The sequence below is a fragment of the Lingula anatina genome, chromosome 9, assembly GCF_051362555.1.
Source record: "Lingula anatina isolate TDL-2025a chromosome 9, LinAna3.0, whole genome shotgun sequence".
Classification (NCBI taxonomy): domain Eukaryota; kingdom Metazoa; phylum Brachiopoda; class Lingulata; order Lingulida; family Lingulidae; genus Lingula; species Lingula anatina.
The window spans coordinates 208,262-226,169 of NC_141775.1; the positions used below are offsets into that span (position 1 = coordinate 208,262).

The 17,908-nt window shown below is 38.2% G+C and overlaps 2 protein-coding genes and 1 non-coding gene across 3 annotated transcripts; 1 reads left to right on the forward strand and 2 right to left on the reverse strand.

The window, feature by feature from the left end:
- Positions 1-76: 76 nt before the first annotated feature.
- On the reverse strand, positions 77-17,489 carry LOC106171609 (uncharacterized). Its single transcript, XM_086995580.1, has 3 exons — positions 17,461-17,489; positions 16,554-16,571; positions 77-3,432 (listed from the first exon to the last, which is right to left on the reverse strand). Exon 3 carries the CDS (start codon positions 3,424-3,426, stop codon positions 502-504), a length of 2,925 nt encoding a protein of 974 aa, XP_086851706.1. The 5' UTR covers positions 3,427-3,432; positions 16,554-16,571; positions 17,461-17,489; the 3' UTR covers positions 77-501.
- Positions 5,758-5,864, reverse strand: Trnar-ucu (transfer RNA arginine (anticodon UCU)). The gene is made up of 2 exons: positions 5,828-5,864; positions 5,758-5,793 (listed from the first exon to the last, which is right to left on the reverse strand). It is a non-coding gene; the product is annotated as a tRNA-Arg (tRNA).
- Positions 7,528-14,202, forward strand: LOC147759737 (uncharacterized). Its single transcript, XM_086995581.1, has 2 exons — positions 7,528-7,867; positions 13,080-14,202. The coding sequence occupies exons 1-2, from the start codon at positions 7,739-7,741 to the stop codon at positions 13,266-13,268; spliced, it is 318 nt and encodes a 105-aa protein (XP_086851707.1). The 5' UTR covers positions 7,528-7,738; the 3' UTR covers positions 13,269-14,202.
- Positions 17,490-17,908: the final 419 nt, after the last annotated feature.

Below are 17,908 nucleotides of genomic sequence, written 5' to 3' on the forward strand. Positions count from 1 at the left end.
GCACCAACGCCCATATTAACCACCAAGCCCACGAATTAATGAGCACATCGTGAAGTATTTAGCACCAACGCCCATATAAACCACCAAAGCTTTATTTGTTGTAACACCATGTTTTCCCTCCAAAATAATGATATCTACAAAGTCTTGGCAGGCTAGCAGTGTCAATCAGATGAAGATATTGCATTTGGTTGAAATTATCATTTTCAAAACTGTCTACTTACAATTGTAAAATGATTTATATTTTTTGCCTTTAACTTTTAAATAATTTTTATCACAGCTTTAATTTTGTTGATCTTTGTCTATGGAAACTGTAAATCAAGGTGCATGCACCTCCTTGGTTTACTTGACATCACTCGTATTAAATCATATCAAACAAAACAGGTACGCAGTTCCGAAATGTACAGTGGAATCATCGTTACTTGTTTCAAACGTTATCAGAATTGCAAATATCAAAATTGACGTCGCATTTATGCTAAATTAATCACCACAGTGTTAATTTCATTATATCTTTAATGTATGAAGCTCGAATTTGCTATGTCGCCAAAAGTGTCCCGTTTTTGTAATAGCTAATCGCGTGAGTACACGTTTCCATTTGTCTAACAGCTGCTCCTTAAGATACGTATTGTACGTCATCATTTCTCTGCTCGTTTCAGCGAGATCGACTCTTTCTAATTTCTCTACAAGATCATCTAGAGATTCAAAAAGTATCACATAAGGCCACTGGTAATAATCCGCATATTGCAACCAGTGGCGAAGCGCCACGTCATAAGTGTCGTCATTTGGATCAGGAACATCCATAACACCAGGAATGGCTGACGCTTTTGCGGAACTACCCTCTTGTCCTGCTAACGTCCGCTGCTTTAGCAGCTGATATTTCAGATGCCATTTAATGAGTAAATCAAGGGATGGAAAAAACAATGGAATGTTCATTCGATATTGCTCAGTCTGGTACATGGAGGTCACATCGAACGGAATGTGTATGATTCCTTTGTATTCTGATATTCTCCTGTGAGAGCCCGCCTTGAATAGACTGCTATACGGCATATACTCTATTTCTACGTTGACTTTCGTCTTATTCATTTCAAAATTAAGTTCTTGTCTGAAAAACGACCGGAATTCATCGCTGAGTATCGGACCCAAGAGAAACTGATTTTTCTTTGGGTTATATTTGTATTTGAGGTACGCGCAACTAGGTTCAAGCAGAAGAGCCTCTGTCCCAAGAAAATATTTCATATATTCTACGTCATATTTACTTGTGGCAGCGATGACGTTAGTGGGGTCATTAGCCAAGGTCAATAAACGCTTGTTCCACTGCCGCCATCTAATCGGCGAGGTTCGACCTTTTTCGTACCTCGTCGACGTCATGATAAGAAGACTTTTATTAAATTTCACGAATGCCTCACATACGGAGACCGGATCAGTGCAAACGAAGGCATCCACCTGAGTGAAAAGGTAGTCTTCTTTATACGCTTGGAAAAAACGTTCAGCATCCTCAGCGCTCAGATCTACGGTATTATTCCGGTTTAGAACTTTCAAACTACTGGCACACGATTTGAAGGCACCGCAGTTTTCAGATAGGCTGTTGTCTACAAATTTCACCCCAAAAGGTCGCAATGTGTTTTTGACGTCATACACTGGCGCTATAGACATCCCCAGGCTGTAGAACAGCATTGAATACCGAGTGTCGTTGACACATTTCTTCTGTACTGCCATACGCTGCAGCTTCACAAGTTCATCTGGGTACAGAGGTTCACCGTAGGGTGCCACGTGCTCCCCTATGTAATCATAATGTGTGCGTTCTAACGGGGCAGGTGCGGAGTTAGGGTACTTCTCGCACGCGACACTGTCGTGACACAAAGTGTTGGACTTAATCAGCGGCCAGACACGTTCGTTCAGAAACGCGTTAAGGTCTTTATATCCGGATATGGATTCTCGTATGGAGTTTCTTAGGGTTTTCTGCAAGTCGACAGCTTTACCACCGAATAAATTCCCCATCAAAGCAAAGCGCCCGTGATTAGGGTGGTCCCGGATGCAGTAAAATGGTTCTTTCGAAGTCATCCAGTGCTCCAGAAAAATGGCTTCTCTGTCCGTGGGTCGGGTTGTGACGTCTCGTAATAAAAATTTACTAATATTTGGATCGTCTGCCACCAGGAACTTCCAAAATGCTGCTGGGATGTCGCGCGCGTCGTCACGACTGACGATAGAAATTTGTGCACCTAGGCGACGCAAGATTTTTAAAATTAACGACGGCACTGCTGGGTATTTTGTAGAGTTTTCACCTCCCGAACTATCTTCTACGTAAAAACGGAGTTTCCATTTGGGGAATATAACGGGAGCTAGCTGAGCGATTCTAATGGCACCATAAGTGTACGTTAAGTTAGCACCATATAGGGTATAAGCAATTACATGCCGAGTATCGGTATTTCTGCTTAAAGACGCCTTCTGTTTTGCCTCCAACCATCTTGCCAGGTACGCCTTCCCTTTGCTTTCCTCTTCTCTAAAATACTGTTCCCGGCTAAAGTCCACGTCATATCTGCTTTTGAAGCCCTGAACATGTTCCACTTGAACGGAGGGAAGTTTTGCAAAGCGCGACGGTGAATAGACATCAGAAATCCATTGGTCCGCCCACCATGTGGTGAAAATCCGCGGATAGTATACCCCATAAATATCCATGTGAGTCCTGTGGACGAAATCGTATGTCAATATCTCTTCATTGCCTCCTTTGTGTTGGGGACCCACTACACCGACGTTAGGGGGTTGAAAGTTAGCCAGTTTGCTTATAAAGGCCTCGGTCCAACCAGATGTCGTAAAACGGGTGTCGTCATTGATACGGTAGAAATACGGCATGTCTTCTAAGTATGCCACCAACATGGCGTCGGCTTGTGCCCAAGACGGTTTAGAACCATATGGGACTTCTATTATATGGAGGGAAACTGCGATTTTATATGAGCAGTAGGCGGTCAGGACGCTGGCAAACGCCTGCTGGAAGACTAAATGAGCATCCATCATGTTAAAGAACGGGTCATTATTATCATGAGCAATGAAGAATGTGTAGTTGAAACCGATGCTGGCTGTTTTACAAAACGTTGGTAACATCTGTTCAAATAGAGGCAATCGCTCTTTTATGTTATTCTCATCAAGACCAAAGATCCTACGGGTAGTAACAGCGCAACCAATGGCAATACGCCTGTCTTCTTCGTAAAGATCCGATGACGTCAGTTGACGTCCAGTATGCTGGTGACGCCACGAAACAACTTCTGCCCAATTGGAGTCCGCGTGAACAGCCGATGTGGCTTGCTGGCGCATTAGCTCCTTTTGAATCAACAGGATAATTGTAGCCACGACCAGTATAACGACGATGGTATCTCGTCTGGGATTGCGCCATTTTAAGACATGGAGGAGACTGCTTGCCTTGCCCCGTTTCATGCTGACCTGAAATGATGTCAGTTGAATATCATACAGAGCTTTGATATGTAAGGGACCGATCACAATTTATTTTATCGACCTAACTAACGCACATTAACTCCGAGAGGACTGTTGCTGAATGCAGTCAGATAAACAGAATAACACGCCCCCTCCTGGCGTATAGGCGTGTTAATCTGTTAATTTGATTGCTCTCAGTGAGAGTTCCGTGGAGTAAGTGCGCACTAGCTACGTCGATCAAACTCATTGTTAACGGCCCCTTAGACAGGGGACTTGGATAGTGAGATAATCAGATAGAAAAACACTAAAATCTTCGACGTCGGAAACTTTCGGACTGTTTCTAACGACGTCACATTAATTTGAGTCTACATTAAATTGTAGTGCCATTACCCGTAACAACCGTGCCCTGAACAGTGTAGGCTTAACTTCAATCTGCGTGTAGTTAAGAATCTGCCCTATGTATAAATTCTAAAGATAAATAACCTACAATCAAGACGACAAACATAGGTATAGGGACTAAATTTCTCGCAGAACTTCGTTAATAAATTTAAAGGACGGCGGTCACCCGTATTTGACAAGAATCTTGCAGAACTTCGTTAATAATTTAAAGGATGGCGGTCACCCGTATTTGACAAGAATCTTGCAGTTAAGTAGGGCATAGTTTTTTATTACAATATTAGCACCAGTAATTTCACTGTGAACTGATGTGCAAACCTATATGACTATTGTTATTTTATAGGTAGAGATGGTCATGGGTTCCCTGAATAGAATGTACACACTCAAGATGCTCCGAGAAACCTGAGACCATTTATAATGAGTTTTGTATCGATATAAGGCACATCAGTGGGCAGCGTAAATGTTTCAAGTCAACGGGCATATTTCAGATATGCAGGTTCTGGTAAATATCAGTGCTTTTGTCAATAACAATGTGAAGATGTGTGGGAAAAGATTATATATTTACTGTTCCCCCTCAGATATTCCATCCCCATTTCTGCCAAATATTCTGGGTGGGTGGGTGGGTGGGGGGGGGGGGGGTAGTCGTAATCTTAATACCCATTAAATATGCAGATGAAATAATATGTTAAGAGTAAGTGGGTCTTGTGACAGGAATGACAGTCCTAAGAACGGAAGTCTGGGCTCCCATTTAATAAGTAGCCTAAAGGTTAGGTTTAGTCGGAGTATTGGGGTTAGTAAGTGGGACGAATGTAGCCTGTACAAAGTAATGGGGAAAGAACAACCGTTCCTAGCGGACTACCTTTCCTTTCACAGGCCTAAATAAATCGGGTCTTTTACCATTTAAGCCTATTCCACATTGCTCTTGACAAAAAAGTTTATACCAGTAGGCCTACATGGTTATGAAAACACAAAATATTAAACTATAAAACATACTGTATAGATGTACATGACAGGCCACTTCTTCACAGAACTAATTACATGCACGGTGTGCCGCGTGACAGTTCTAATTATGATTCACTGTGTGTGTGTTTAATAGTCGTTGCTTTCAGCCTAACCAGAATGTAATTACATCGAGAATGAATTGGGCCTACCATATTGTACTGCAATGGTAAAACAAAAAATGGTAATATAAATATTGGGAGTGTAAGAAGTAAATTTTAAGTGTATGATAACCATTCAGTAAAATGGCGAAGAGGAAATTGAGATCAAGCCCCCCCCCCCACAACACACATATAACAGCAACACACACACACACACAACAGCAACACACACACACACACACACACACACACACCAGATTCGAGTTATTTTGTAGGTCCTACAAGAGAAACACAAAGAGCATGATTTAGTTTATGGCATCGAGAATCTGCAGAGGTTTATCTACAGCTACTCAGGCGAGTGCGTTCGAGGCAAGGGAAGTACCTTTCCGTTTAAAGCATGTTAATCTTACGGCTACCTGCACACGTCATTTATCTTTGTATCAATGGATACCTGTAACTCACATTCATGCTTTGGCATTCCTTCCAGGTGAAACTATAAAGGAACGCATACTTATTAGGTACAGTTAACCATACTGTGCCCCTCTTGAGGCTAGCCTTTGTTTACTGTCTTAGTATCATCTCATCGTCAGCAGCCTAGTTCGTAGACCTAAACGAATTTCACCTGAGCATAAAAATGGCGACCTGACCTAGTTCTAAATTTAACTTTGACCTAGTTTTTAGAAGTGGTCGCCCTTGTTGCAGGTATATAAACCGTGGGGCTGTTACTACAGAGTGTAGGAAATAATAAGATATATAACGGCGTTCTCGTGTATTTTGCTTACGTTTTTTGTTCATTTCCCGTTCAAGGAGGAAAAATACAGAAAATGGAAAAGTGTAACGACTCCGGTGGGACTCGAACCCACAGCCTCCGAATACCTTTTATATATATTATATATATATATAACCACTAGAAGTCCGACGCGCTATCCATTGCGCCACGGAGCCATTTCTGACGAAAGTCGCTGATTTTTTCATGTCATTCGACATCGCATACACCAAACATTATTTTTCTCAATTAGAATACAATAATAATGATAAAAACGAGCCACAGCATATCCCTGCACTTCCCCCACATCGTCAAGAGCACCTCATCCCTAGGGACCCATCCCATATTAACATATACATATTATATATATCAAGAATATTCATATTGAACATCATACATAATTATAATAGTAATATATTCAGTAGGCCTATATTATATGTCTTCATCCCAACTCTTATAATCTAGGGGGGACTCAAAGAAAATAAAAAGTGAAATCATTTAGAATCAACCACCCCCAATGTAGGCCTACAGCCCAACCCGTCAACCCCCTGTCTCAATAGTAGGCCTAGCCCATTCTGAAATGTCCATGCACATTCCTGACGACGGATCTACCAATCACCACAGCGTCAACTGCCTAATGGTCTAGGAGGAGAAAGCAGAAATTTCAATATGAAAAGAATTTAGAATCAACCACCCCCAGGGACAGCCCAACCCCTTGTCGCACTAATATTCTGAAATACCCATGCACATCCTTGACTACGGGTCTACCAATCACCAAAGTTTTAACTTCCTAACTCCAGTACTTTAGGAGGAGATAGCGGAAATTACTAAAGCAGAGTCGCACAAACGGGCGGTATCACATAAAGAATAAGTAAGACAGTAAAATATGCCCTAATTTTATGTAGCTTTTTCAAAGCTAATGACATCATCTTTTATTTTATGTGATTAACTCAGTAGTCGACTGCATGTTTGAAGTGAGCTGAAATTACACTTTTCATTCTAATGAGGTTAATTGTTCAATGTTCTCAGTAAAAAAAAAATAATAAAAACTATATTTTCATCAGTTTCTGCATTGCACATCAACTAAATTCCTTCTTTTATCTCCTTTTTATCAACTGCCAGACTCGTGCTTATGGATACATACATTTTTATTTTATTTAATCCACTTTCCTCCTTATGCTTACGTCTTCAGTTATCTCTATGATTGCCAAAATATGCCATATTGTCAGGAAATTGTATTTAGTTCAAATCGCTAGGTAATGTTGAAAATCAATTAATTAATTTATTTTTGTGAACACCTCCCCATATGTTATTATCTACACCATTGTGCTATATGATTCCCTATCAGTTAGAAGGACAATGATTTGATGTATAAAAGATACCCGACACTCACCGTCAAATCCCGTAATCTAAGCTAAAACCCTTTTAAGCCCTAATTGGTAACATCCGCAAAATTTACGTTTTTCTCTCAATCAATTACTGACTAAATATATAGCCACAAGGACCGGCAGCGCGGTCGCTGAATATTCCTCTGCGAATAGATATTGACAATGCAATATGTGATTTCTTGGCTTTTTCACAATGCAAACCGCCTGAAGGAATAGTGTATTAGATTAAAGAACCAGAATGATTCACAAAAATGGAAATATTATAAACCTTATGACGCAGAAAAGAATCAATGAAAGTTATTTTGTTTCTGAACTTCTTTCAAAGCCACAAAATCTGAAGTATCCAGTGAATTATATTAGTATTCAGCCTTCAAGTGGGGCGACAAGGCAGTTTAACAAAAATTATCATCAATAAATCGTTTAATTAGACATAGGCCCTACTTGAAGTGACACGAGCAAAAATCCGAGATCGCGTGAGAAGCAATTTTTACAGTTGATCTCTCTCATCCAGCCTTTTTGCGTAATGACGCGATTTCAACCCGACACTCCCACTCTCATTTGCCTACTACTTAACCGCGCTACTGGTTTTGATTTCCAGAAGCCAATACTGACTTCAGATAACAATCACAAAACGATCATCACGCAGGAGAAGACCAGAACACGAGATGACCATCAAAATGACAATTCCCATTGGACACGGCAGCAGGTGTGGCTTTAAGTCTTGGGCATGTTTTGCGATTTTTCTGGTTTTGATACTAAATGTGGCTGTAGGGGACGCAACAGACGGATGCTGGGTGAGTGGCAATAACACTGTTTTTTTACTTACTTACCTGTGTTTAACCTGTTAAAAAATTGGTACATATTGCTTGATTAGAAGATTTATACGCTTGAAGGTAATATCAGAGACATTTAGATAGTGATGCTCTTTTGACAATTCAGTAGATACAAATCAAAAATATAAAACAATCTTTGTGGATTACTGAACAATTATAGATACTCGTAACTTAAGTTCCATATCAAGTTATGATATCAAAATATCTATGGATTTTTAGACAAAGTAAGCTCACATACGCACACCAGCTGCCAGTTAAGGGAATACATAATGTAATATTTGTTCAATTATAACACATCAAGTGGAAGAATCACGCATACAAGCACAATTTTCAAACCTAACACGCGCTCTACCCACAGCATAGCACCCATGGAAGCTAACATAGCGTTCAGTAACGAGGTTTAAGCTCCGACTACAGTTTGAGTGGGTAAAGACCTGTGAGCGACCACCCTCTTTACATCTTATTGCTGAATCTCGGCACTTCAAGTGAACACATGCAATTCTTTTAACAACGCTGTTGTGTTGCTGTCCTCTTAGCTTTCTGTCGACTGTCGTGTCTACAGTTCACAAGGCCTGTAAGCGACTATCAGCTTTGCATCGTATTGCTGAACCTTTGCACTTTACGCTAACATAAGCAGTTATTTTAGAAATCCTATTGTGTTGTCGTTCTATTAGTTTTATTTTTCTGTCTTTTTTGCGTGTGGACAATTCAAAACATTATTGTCTGTTTCTGTAGATCTATTTTTCTTTGTTTTTCACGAATACGCTGTATTTAATATCACCCTTTTTTACCTATTCTATCACAACCTAATTAAGTCGATATCCGCAACTCGAATTTGATTAAAAAAACGTAGCTGGTGAATATGCGGTTTATTTTGCGTTTATAAAAAACAAAAACGTTTCTAGATCTCATCGACAGACTGAGAACAGGAGTATGTCTTGTATGTATATCCTATGGTTGTGGGGTCTTTGGGTACGTTCGCAATGGATTGTGTTGACCAACCTAATGCGCACTTACTTCACGGCGATTTTCGCCGAAATGCAATCAGATTAACAACCTCAAACGCCTCCTTTTGTTTCCACAGGAGGCGTATACATCTGTTAATATGACTGAATGCAGAGAGTCCACGAGAAGTTAGAGCGCAGTAACTAGGTTGACAAAATTCATTGTGAGGGGTCCCTTTGTGATATTCTGAATAATCTGAACCCAAACAGCAGAAGTACATTTGGGAAAATAGTAAAAAGAATGAAAAATGGTTTCAGATCAAGTTTGAGTGTAATAGCACAGGAATATGTAGTGTAAGACAGAGAAACACAAACCAATGCACCTAAGTGGACTTATTTGGACGAAAAGTATATAAAATATTAACCAATTAGTTTCATTTGCCTTGGATTTAGGAGTCATTTCCAATAAATCGCTAAAGTGTTGTAATTTGGGCATAAACGGGACTCTGAATCTGAGTGCCATTTCACATGCTGAAATAATGTGTTCACTGGATACTTATAGCTTTAGTTTGTTCTGTTGTTAGTTGTTATCTGCACTCGCACGGCACTTGCGCGTCCTATATGTCTCGCGTTAGAAAGAGCACAGTTGTAGGGAGTTCGGAACGAATCATCTTTATTAACTCATAATTCGTGCATTGAAAAGTACGTTCATTAAACGAATTACCAATAATCTTATTGACAAATCATTCAGTGACTGACGTATAGTCTCAAATCTCTGCACCAATTTATCAAAATCATTTCATACATTAATGTCTAGAAATTTTGTTAAATCCTACTATACGATGTTACATGTACCCATGCAATATAAGTTAAAACTTACTGCCAAGGAAAATCTTACCGAGAAAGAATATCATAAACGTAGAGCTTCCACTTTGACCCAAGAGTCTGCGGTTTGCGCGACAGTGAATGTACTTGTCACTTGTCGGTTTTCGTAAATAAAACTAATGAAATCCATTAATAATCCATTGATTTACATGATATGTTTAGTGTAATTTAACATTTTAGAGAAAAGAGGTTAAAGGGATAATAACTCTTCGTTCTGGCCAAAAAAGGAATTTTCCTGGAGTAAACAACAATTTCCCCAAACTTACCAATGGTTCATGAATCCATTTTTACATTCAAAATTAGTCCCTGTTTTTTTTCAAAAAAAATTATTTTTTGTTTTAATCTCTTAAGAGATTATTACAGGCTATAGCCATCTATGGAGGTCACGTGGTCTTAAGACAAGCTCAGGTATCAGAATAATAGCTATAACTGCCGTTTTTGTGGTACAACAGAATATATTATACTTCTATGAGTTGTTCACAATGTTTTTATTGTGAAATATAGATCTCATACAAAGAGTTATTATGCCTTTAATAACTTAATAAGATTTATGAATATTTGTCAGTATGGCTTGCCTGTCGTAAATTTAAATGGAACCAAAAACCGTGAAATCGCCCCCGAGTGACCAATAAAAAGTTAAAACTCAGTGGATAACACTGCCGGGTCGGTGCGTGGGCGGGTGAGTGGATACATTTAAATGCTTCAACGCAATATCAGTATTACATAATTTAATCCTGACATCCATTGTCTTCAACGCCCCCTGTCTGTATGTACATAAATGATTCAGAAATTTAACCGTGTACAATCGCGCTACAGTCACAACATGCTTTCTCTACAACAGAAAAGTGCATTCGAAGTGATGAATAACCTTTAAAAGCCCATTAAATATTACTGATGCCATGCGATCATCCATGCAAATACCCTGTCACAGCGCGTTGAACGCATGGCACCGATGTTAAGTAGTCGGGTCAGTGACCATACAAAATCCACGGCACTGATTCAATCACTTGGAACAAAAGGTAGCTTCCTTTTGGAATATGCGCGACAGCGGTTTTCACAATCATGTAAATGTATAGGAAATTGCCGTTAACTGGACCCAGCCCACAGACAAAAAGCGTTCCAATATTGAATGGACGCCGAGTAAAAGTTTCCATTACAGATGCAGATATGTTTTGTAATTTGATTCCATTTTTTGAACGGCTTGTATGTCAAGGAAATTCCGTGCATGGTTACTCACATTTATTAATACACGATTACCGTCACCCTGTTTTCTTCTGTGAACTGCACTGACAATATACGCTTACACCGTAACCATAAAAGTCTAGTATAAGTACACGATTTTCGTCATTCTTTATTATTTCTTTGTAAAATATATTAAGATACGATTACCGATCACCATAACCCTGACAGTGTAAGGCTGTTCTCAGAATAAAAGATATCGTACTAGCTAAAAAGAAATCTCGCTGGTCTTTGAAATGAAAGGGAGTTAAAGTGAACACAGAATAGGAAAGTAAATAGAAGCGAACTGTGGAAAGACAGATGGGTGATTTGATTGATAATGAATAGTAGATTGCACATCAAGAGAAATCAGCAACAGATGGTAAGGTAAACTTACGCAAATAGGAAACACGGCAATGGGTGAACAACTTCCCTTCTGCAAGAGTGTGTTAAAGAGAATTAGAGCACTAGGACGGTCTTTCAGTGTGTCATCGATTAGGTTGGGATGAAACAGGTCAAAATGCCTCGTGCATCCACAACACATTTCATTTCACACGAATTGTAAAACAAATGAAACTTTTGCATTATCTATCTATCTATCTATCTGCCTGTCTGTCCGTTCATAAGTCTATGAACCTTTTTTCTTTATGACAGGAATAAATTCAACAATAACCTGACTCGGTTTTAATCAGCGAGAGTGACGAGAGGGTTGTCCCGGATACCTTGATCACACCTTCGTGAAGTACTATTGCTTAAGTACCGCGCTATTACTTTCGAGTTTTGAATTGCAACATTCAAATACATTGAAAGAAGCGTTTTTAATCATGTTATTGCGTTAGTCTAATTACCCAGTGCTTAAGTGATATTTCGAAGAATTTTCAAGTTTGGAGGATAAATTACGTTCAACTCGACTAAGGGTGGTTCATTTGTCGAGCGTGCTCACGGTGTCCTTTTTACTTTGTCCTTAACTTGTCTCGCCGTTCGCGTGTCAACACTACCTTTGTGACAATTTTGTATTTTTTTTTTTGTTAAAAACAACCACCTTACATCTATTACAAAAAAATTCTCCGCACTAACTTACAGTCCAGCTCTTGACGAAAATGCCGTACAGCTTGAGTTTTTTTTTATTTGAAAACCGTTTTCAAGCACGGAAATCAGCATCTGAGCGTGACTAAGACAATGATTTTGACTTATTTTTTAGAGTGCCGTACAATCTTATCACAAATGAACATAAATATTCCATTATTTCTATCTATTCCAAAATTTAAACTTTTCTTATCTTTCACATTTTTTTATAGTGAAAACTCAAAACAAATTTGCTCAAGCAATTAGATAGGATAAGTAAGAGCATGATTTCCCGTCATTATAAAAATATAAGTATAGCAAGCATCCGTATGACATCAAACGTCGAAACAAATTTTCCTGAGCAATTAGAGAAGACGCGTAAGTATACTATTTCCCGTCATCATAAAAAAATGAGTATATCACGTACCTGATAGGCGCAGGTGCGATCCTCACATTACGTGGTTTTAATCGATTTTGGAGTCGAGGATACAAACACTTCCCTATTCGCCTTGCAAATCGATTATTGCGTGACACTTTGTCAGGGAGTATAATATGCTGTCAAAACGTTCTCCCGCTGTATGTAAAGCTCAGAGTTTTCAGCCAAAGAAAAGAAGCAATCGGTTCAGATTTAGAAACTCTTCGCAGTACAGTCTATATGATCGTAAGACAGAACTTAAGTCAGTGATAATTAGTTAATTCAACATCAATAATGCAAAGTAATTCATTAGGGGGTGAGCGATTTGCTTGTATGCACTTCGCTATTAATTATTAAAAGGTTAATTATTTTTATCGATCTATCAAGTGCATATTCATGTTTAATAGATACAATTAAATAGAAAATCCCGTAACACAAAATATGTTTCGGCTGATAATAGGAAACAGAATACATTTCTGGTTTTGCGCAACTCGTTTTTGATGGGATGCCTTTGTTCGTTTTTATTTTTTAAAGATGTTCCAGTACGGATTAAAGTACGAAAGTGACGAGTCACTTTCGTGATTCACAACTTCCAGGAATGATATTTCGTTCCACCCGTAACGTAAGTGTTTCAATATTCTTCCAGGACAAATGCAAGGCGTACAATATGGCCTGTGACGTCATGTGTTACCCCTCCCTGGGCCCTCCACACCGAGGCTGTCTGGAGCGTTGTAGGCAGAAACTTCCGGTCTGCCTGAACTACTGCCGGCGTATGAATACATTCCTGGGAGGTGACAAGATAAGGATGGATGGAGAGCGGGCTGAGGCAGAGTGATGACCCGGATGTTCCATTAGAAAGGAGCTTCAGTGGCCCATCAACCATATGTACAGATAGACAAACAAACAAACAGACAAAGTTCTACCTTGGGTGTCTAAAGCATCACAATAGCAGTATTTACTAGTTGACCATTTTTTTAAAATTCCAATTAATATATCTCTCTGTGTTTCTGTGTTGAAAGCATCGCCAATTTGGTGAGCACTGCCGAAGAAACAAAATGAGCGTTTTTTTCTAGAACATCACTTTCAGCAGCCACAGAAGGACGCCGAATTTAAATCTGGCAAGGACAATTGTATTGCAGATCTCAGTAAGAACCAAGACAGTATTAAGGGTTCATGATGCTGACTGAAGGTTTCGCTTTACCTTTGTATATATGTACACCAGGTCTTAACCTTTAAGTGCATCGTTTTGACACGTGCGCAGCAAAAGCAATCATCTCACATGCCGTTGTGACAGGAATGGTAGTCCGCTGGGAACCGTAGTCTTTTCCCACATCACCATGTCCAGGTGTCATTGGCCCCATATACTGACCATGGATAAAATTACCTTTTTATGTCCAAGTACTGACCCATACACTTACGGTTAACCCTACCCTGTACTAATAATTTGGGACCCATCAATTCCATTGCTCGGACTACCATCTCTACGAAAATGTTCCTACAGAGCGTCCTACGGGACTCTATAAAGATTCTACAGGACCCTGCATGATGTTGGGACAACTTCTTATGGCACGGCCTATAAGACCCCAATGGCAATTTCCGTAAGGGTGCATTCCTGTCACATCGTTTTCGTGTGCTCCATAAGCACGTTACCACAATGCCTTGGCAACTACATTTCCATGACGATATTTCTAATAAAGTTGCTGCTCAATTGACGTACCATAGACGAGTTCGTTTGGAAACAATACACTTTGGTGAATAATGCCAATTAATATTTCTTTCTTCTTGTAATATATCACTTCCCCAGCAAAGCGTTAAAATGTTATTACATGCCAACCGTTTCCTGCACGCTCGTTTATCTGACAAAAGCACTCAAGCGACAAGCACTCAGGCGACAAATTGAGTGGATCTTTTCTTGGAGGCAGCACCTCCAAATTGTCAAGACCGTTTGGGCGTGCGTCAATAAAGGACCACTTTATTCAACGGTAAATGAAAGATCAATGGCGTATAGCTCGGAAGAGCAATCTAGCAAAGTCAGTAGGTTTTTAACTAAAGAGAAATTCCATCTTGTGTAACGACTCGCAAGGAATGAAATCTTAAACAGTAAGCTAAAAGGTGGACATATAAAAGAAGAGAAATTCCGTAATGAAATAAGGCTTTGTCAGAATAGAAAAGATACAACACGAATACGAGATAAACATGAAATATAAAAGAGAGTTGTTAGACTATGTTACTGTACGAATAACTTCAGACGTTTTAAGTCCATGGGATAAGAACGATGAAAAGGCAGAAGAATATACATACAATAAATGTTACAAAAGAACAACTAGAAGGGAAACTAGGGATTTCAGAATGATCAATTGCGGTTAAATAATGTGAAGGGAATTATCGTCAAAACACGTAACGGTTGTTTTAACAGACCAGCTAATATTAAATAGTAGTCAAACACAGTATTTATATTACTATTCAACAACACTGCGAGAGAGAAATCGGGCCATGGGAGCCAAAACACTGATATTAACATATATCCACATAGCAAGGCAAAAGTGACGAATAATAATAATTATAATAACTAAATAAATGAATAAGAACAAAAGGGCAAGACGAATCACATGCAAAGGCAGATATCGACAATTTACGTACTTGTATTAAATATTTGCAACAAAACTGGGATTGGAAAAGATGGGGTTTGTGGGTGGGTGCGTCAACGGAGAAGTCAACATCCTTTATCAGAACACGGGGGAAATTCAATAATAGCAGGATAATAATAATACTGCAGCGACGTCAAACTACAGGAAAGGTCGGGGAAAGTTGAAACATTTCCCCCAATTAGTAGAATAAACATAAGGTTAGATAGTTGACTGCGTGAGACACATTTAAGATCTGAAAAATTGAACAAGACTAAAATTATCGAAAAAATAATGTATCGCAAATAGAAATACTGAAAAGTGACAAAAAATAGTATAGCTACAGGATAGGTTTCAGAATACTACCAAATGTTTTTTAAAACACTTATGTTTCCGAAATTGATGTAATGAAAGACATTTAATATGCGACTGAACGGAAATGCGCGCATAAAAAGGAAACGTGTAATCTAAGGAAACCTGATATACTGCTGTGATGAGATAACTACCGGAATAAGAAGCATTTTCTTCTGATACCAAAACGTTCTTCTGTTCTTCTATCTCGCAACGTTTTTACTCTGTTCCTTGTAATAAATAACATTCCGTAAACTCACACAAATAAAAATAATTTAAAAAATAAAAATAACTGAAAACAAATGTAATTTTAGGGAAAAATTTTAAAAATCACAGTAGTCGCTGTGTGGCCATCTTCACTGTTCCTAAAAACAAACGTGTGTGGGATTTGATGATTATGGTTACTGACAGATGTAAAGAACACACAGAAGTTTATTCTCCTTAACACAGTGTATTAAAAGAAACGGAGGCAAAGTGCACTAGATGCTTTCCGTGGAATACAAAAAAATTACAAATTATACACACACACATATAAAAGCAACAACACAAAATAAAGGGGATATTTATAACAAATGAATAAAAGGCTTATTAACAACCGAGCAGAATGATGAAATAAATCAAAAGAAATAAATCAGTAATATTATTTACACATAAAAAAATAACAAAATGCATCTCTACATATATAAAAAATTAGACTGAAAAAATACAGCAGGTTATAAAGCTTTGAATACTCATGCCACGTTGCTTATATTATGCCGGTAATTGATTTTACGAGAAAGAACAATGAACATGAATAAGTGAAATATTATCTATTCTAGAGTTTTACATCTGACGCATTCTCAAAGAAAAAAAAAAATAAAAAAAAAGTCATCGAACAAACAGAACCTTTAACACAGTCCTTCAGATTATTGATTAATATTTCAAATTGTTTTCAAGCGTTGTCGTGGTAAATGCAGAGGAAAACCGTTTGTTTTACGCTAGGTAATATTCACATCTTCTCTAAAGCATTCCAATCCCCACCCAATATTACGTCTTTAAGCTAATCCATACATATGCGCTTGGTGCTATCCCAATGTTTTTTATAGCATTCTAATGTTTTAAAGGAATTTGGTTTACAATGTTACCTGACATGTTGAAGCACTTACACAATCTTCTTTGTATCCCTACGCAAAGAAAAATAATAACCAAAAATGAAATCATAATAATAATAATTAAACAATAATAATAATAAATTGAACACTTTACCAGGAATCACATAAATAGCATAGAATCCAGCGATGTATTGTGAATGCCAATTTCACGTGGTGAAAAGATCCTTGTTTGATTCTAGGCGGGTAGCTATCACAGTTTACTTGTATACACAAATAAGACTTAACGGTGTTGGTTGTGCCGCATTGCTACCGATTGCTACAATTGAGATCAAGGGGATTAAGGGGGGGGGGGGGGGGCGTTGACCCAAATCTGTATCACATCTGTTCGCATGCTTGTATTTACCAACGTATAGAATTCTTGAGGTTCAACGAATTATTCCTCTTTACTGCCTAATTACATTTATTATTAAATCTAAGCAGGAATTGAAGTAAGGCAAGCAACCTTTTTCAATATAATGATTTATTAAAACCCCGCTTAAGTGTTCATTATTGCTCTATTACATGCAAATAAGTAATAGTCCAGCTATATTAGTGTAAATAATAGATAACTACACTGCTGTTTTTATACGCAGAGAAATAAGTAACAGTCTACTGCTAGCTATTCATATTAGATAACTACACAACTGTGACTATATTATAATAACATTACATGCAGAGAAATCAATGATAGTCTATAGCTAGCTATTCGTATTAGATGACTACATAACTGTGATTGTATTATAATTTTAACATTTCATGCAGATAAATCACTGAAAGTCTATATAGCTATCCATAAGTAACAAATTACACAACTCTGTGACTGTACTAAAATTACACCATAACACATGCAGTGAAATAAGTAAAAGTCTAGCCAACCACTAAAGATAACTGGTGATCTCTGTCATCATGTGTCATTATATACCTGTAGTAGAATTCTGTGTCTCTGATTGGTCAGTTACCATGCTCCAATGGGTCTAGCTAGCCAGTGTTAAACTGCTTTATACACTAGGTGATCTGATAATACATAAACAAACATGAAAAACCTCAGATGACCAACACTCCCACACACACAGAACTCACAACAGTTTCATGAATTCACAAAATAACAATTACATTCTTTTACCCAAGGTTTGTTTTAAGGTAATTTTTAAAAAAATAATTTACATAGCATTAACAATCCTTTATCTATCTTTGAGACCTATTTTTGTAGTACACTAACACCATGCATGTAGAGAAATCAGTGCTAATCCAAATTCTCATTTTACAGAACTTCAGTTTTGTATTAGGGTAACATTATGTGCAGATAAATAAATAAGAGTTCTAAGATAGTTTAAAAAGGCATTCATTCTAGCCTTACAGGGTAAATATGT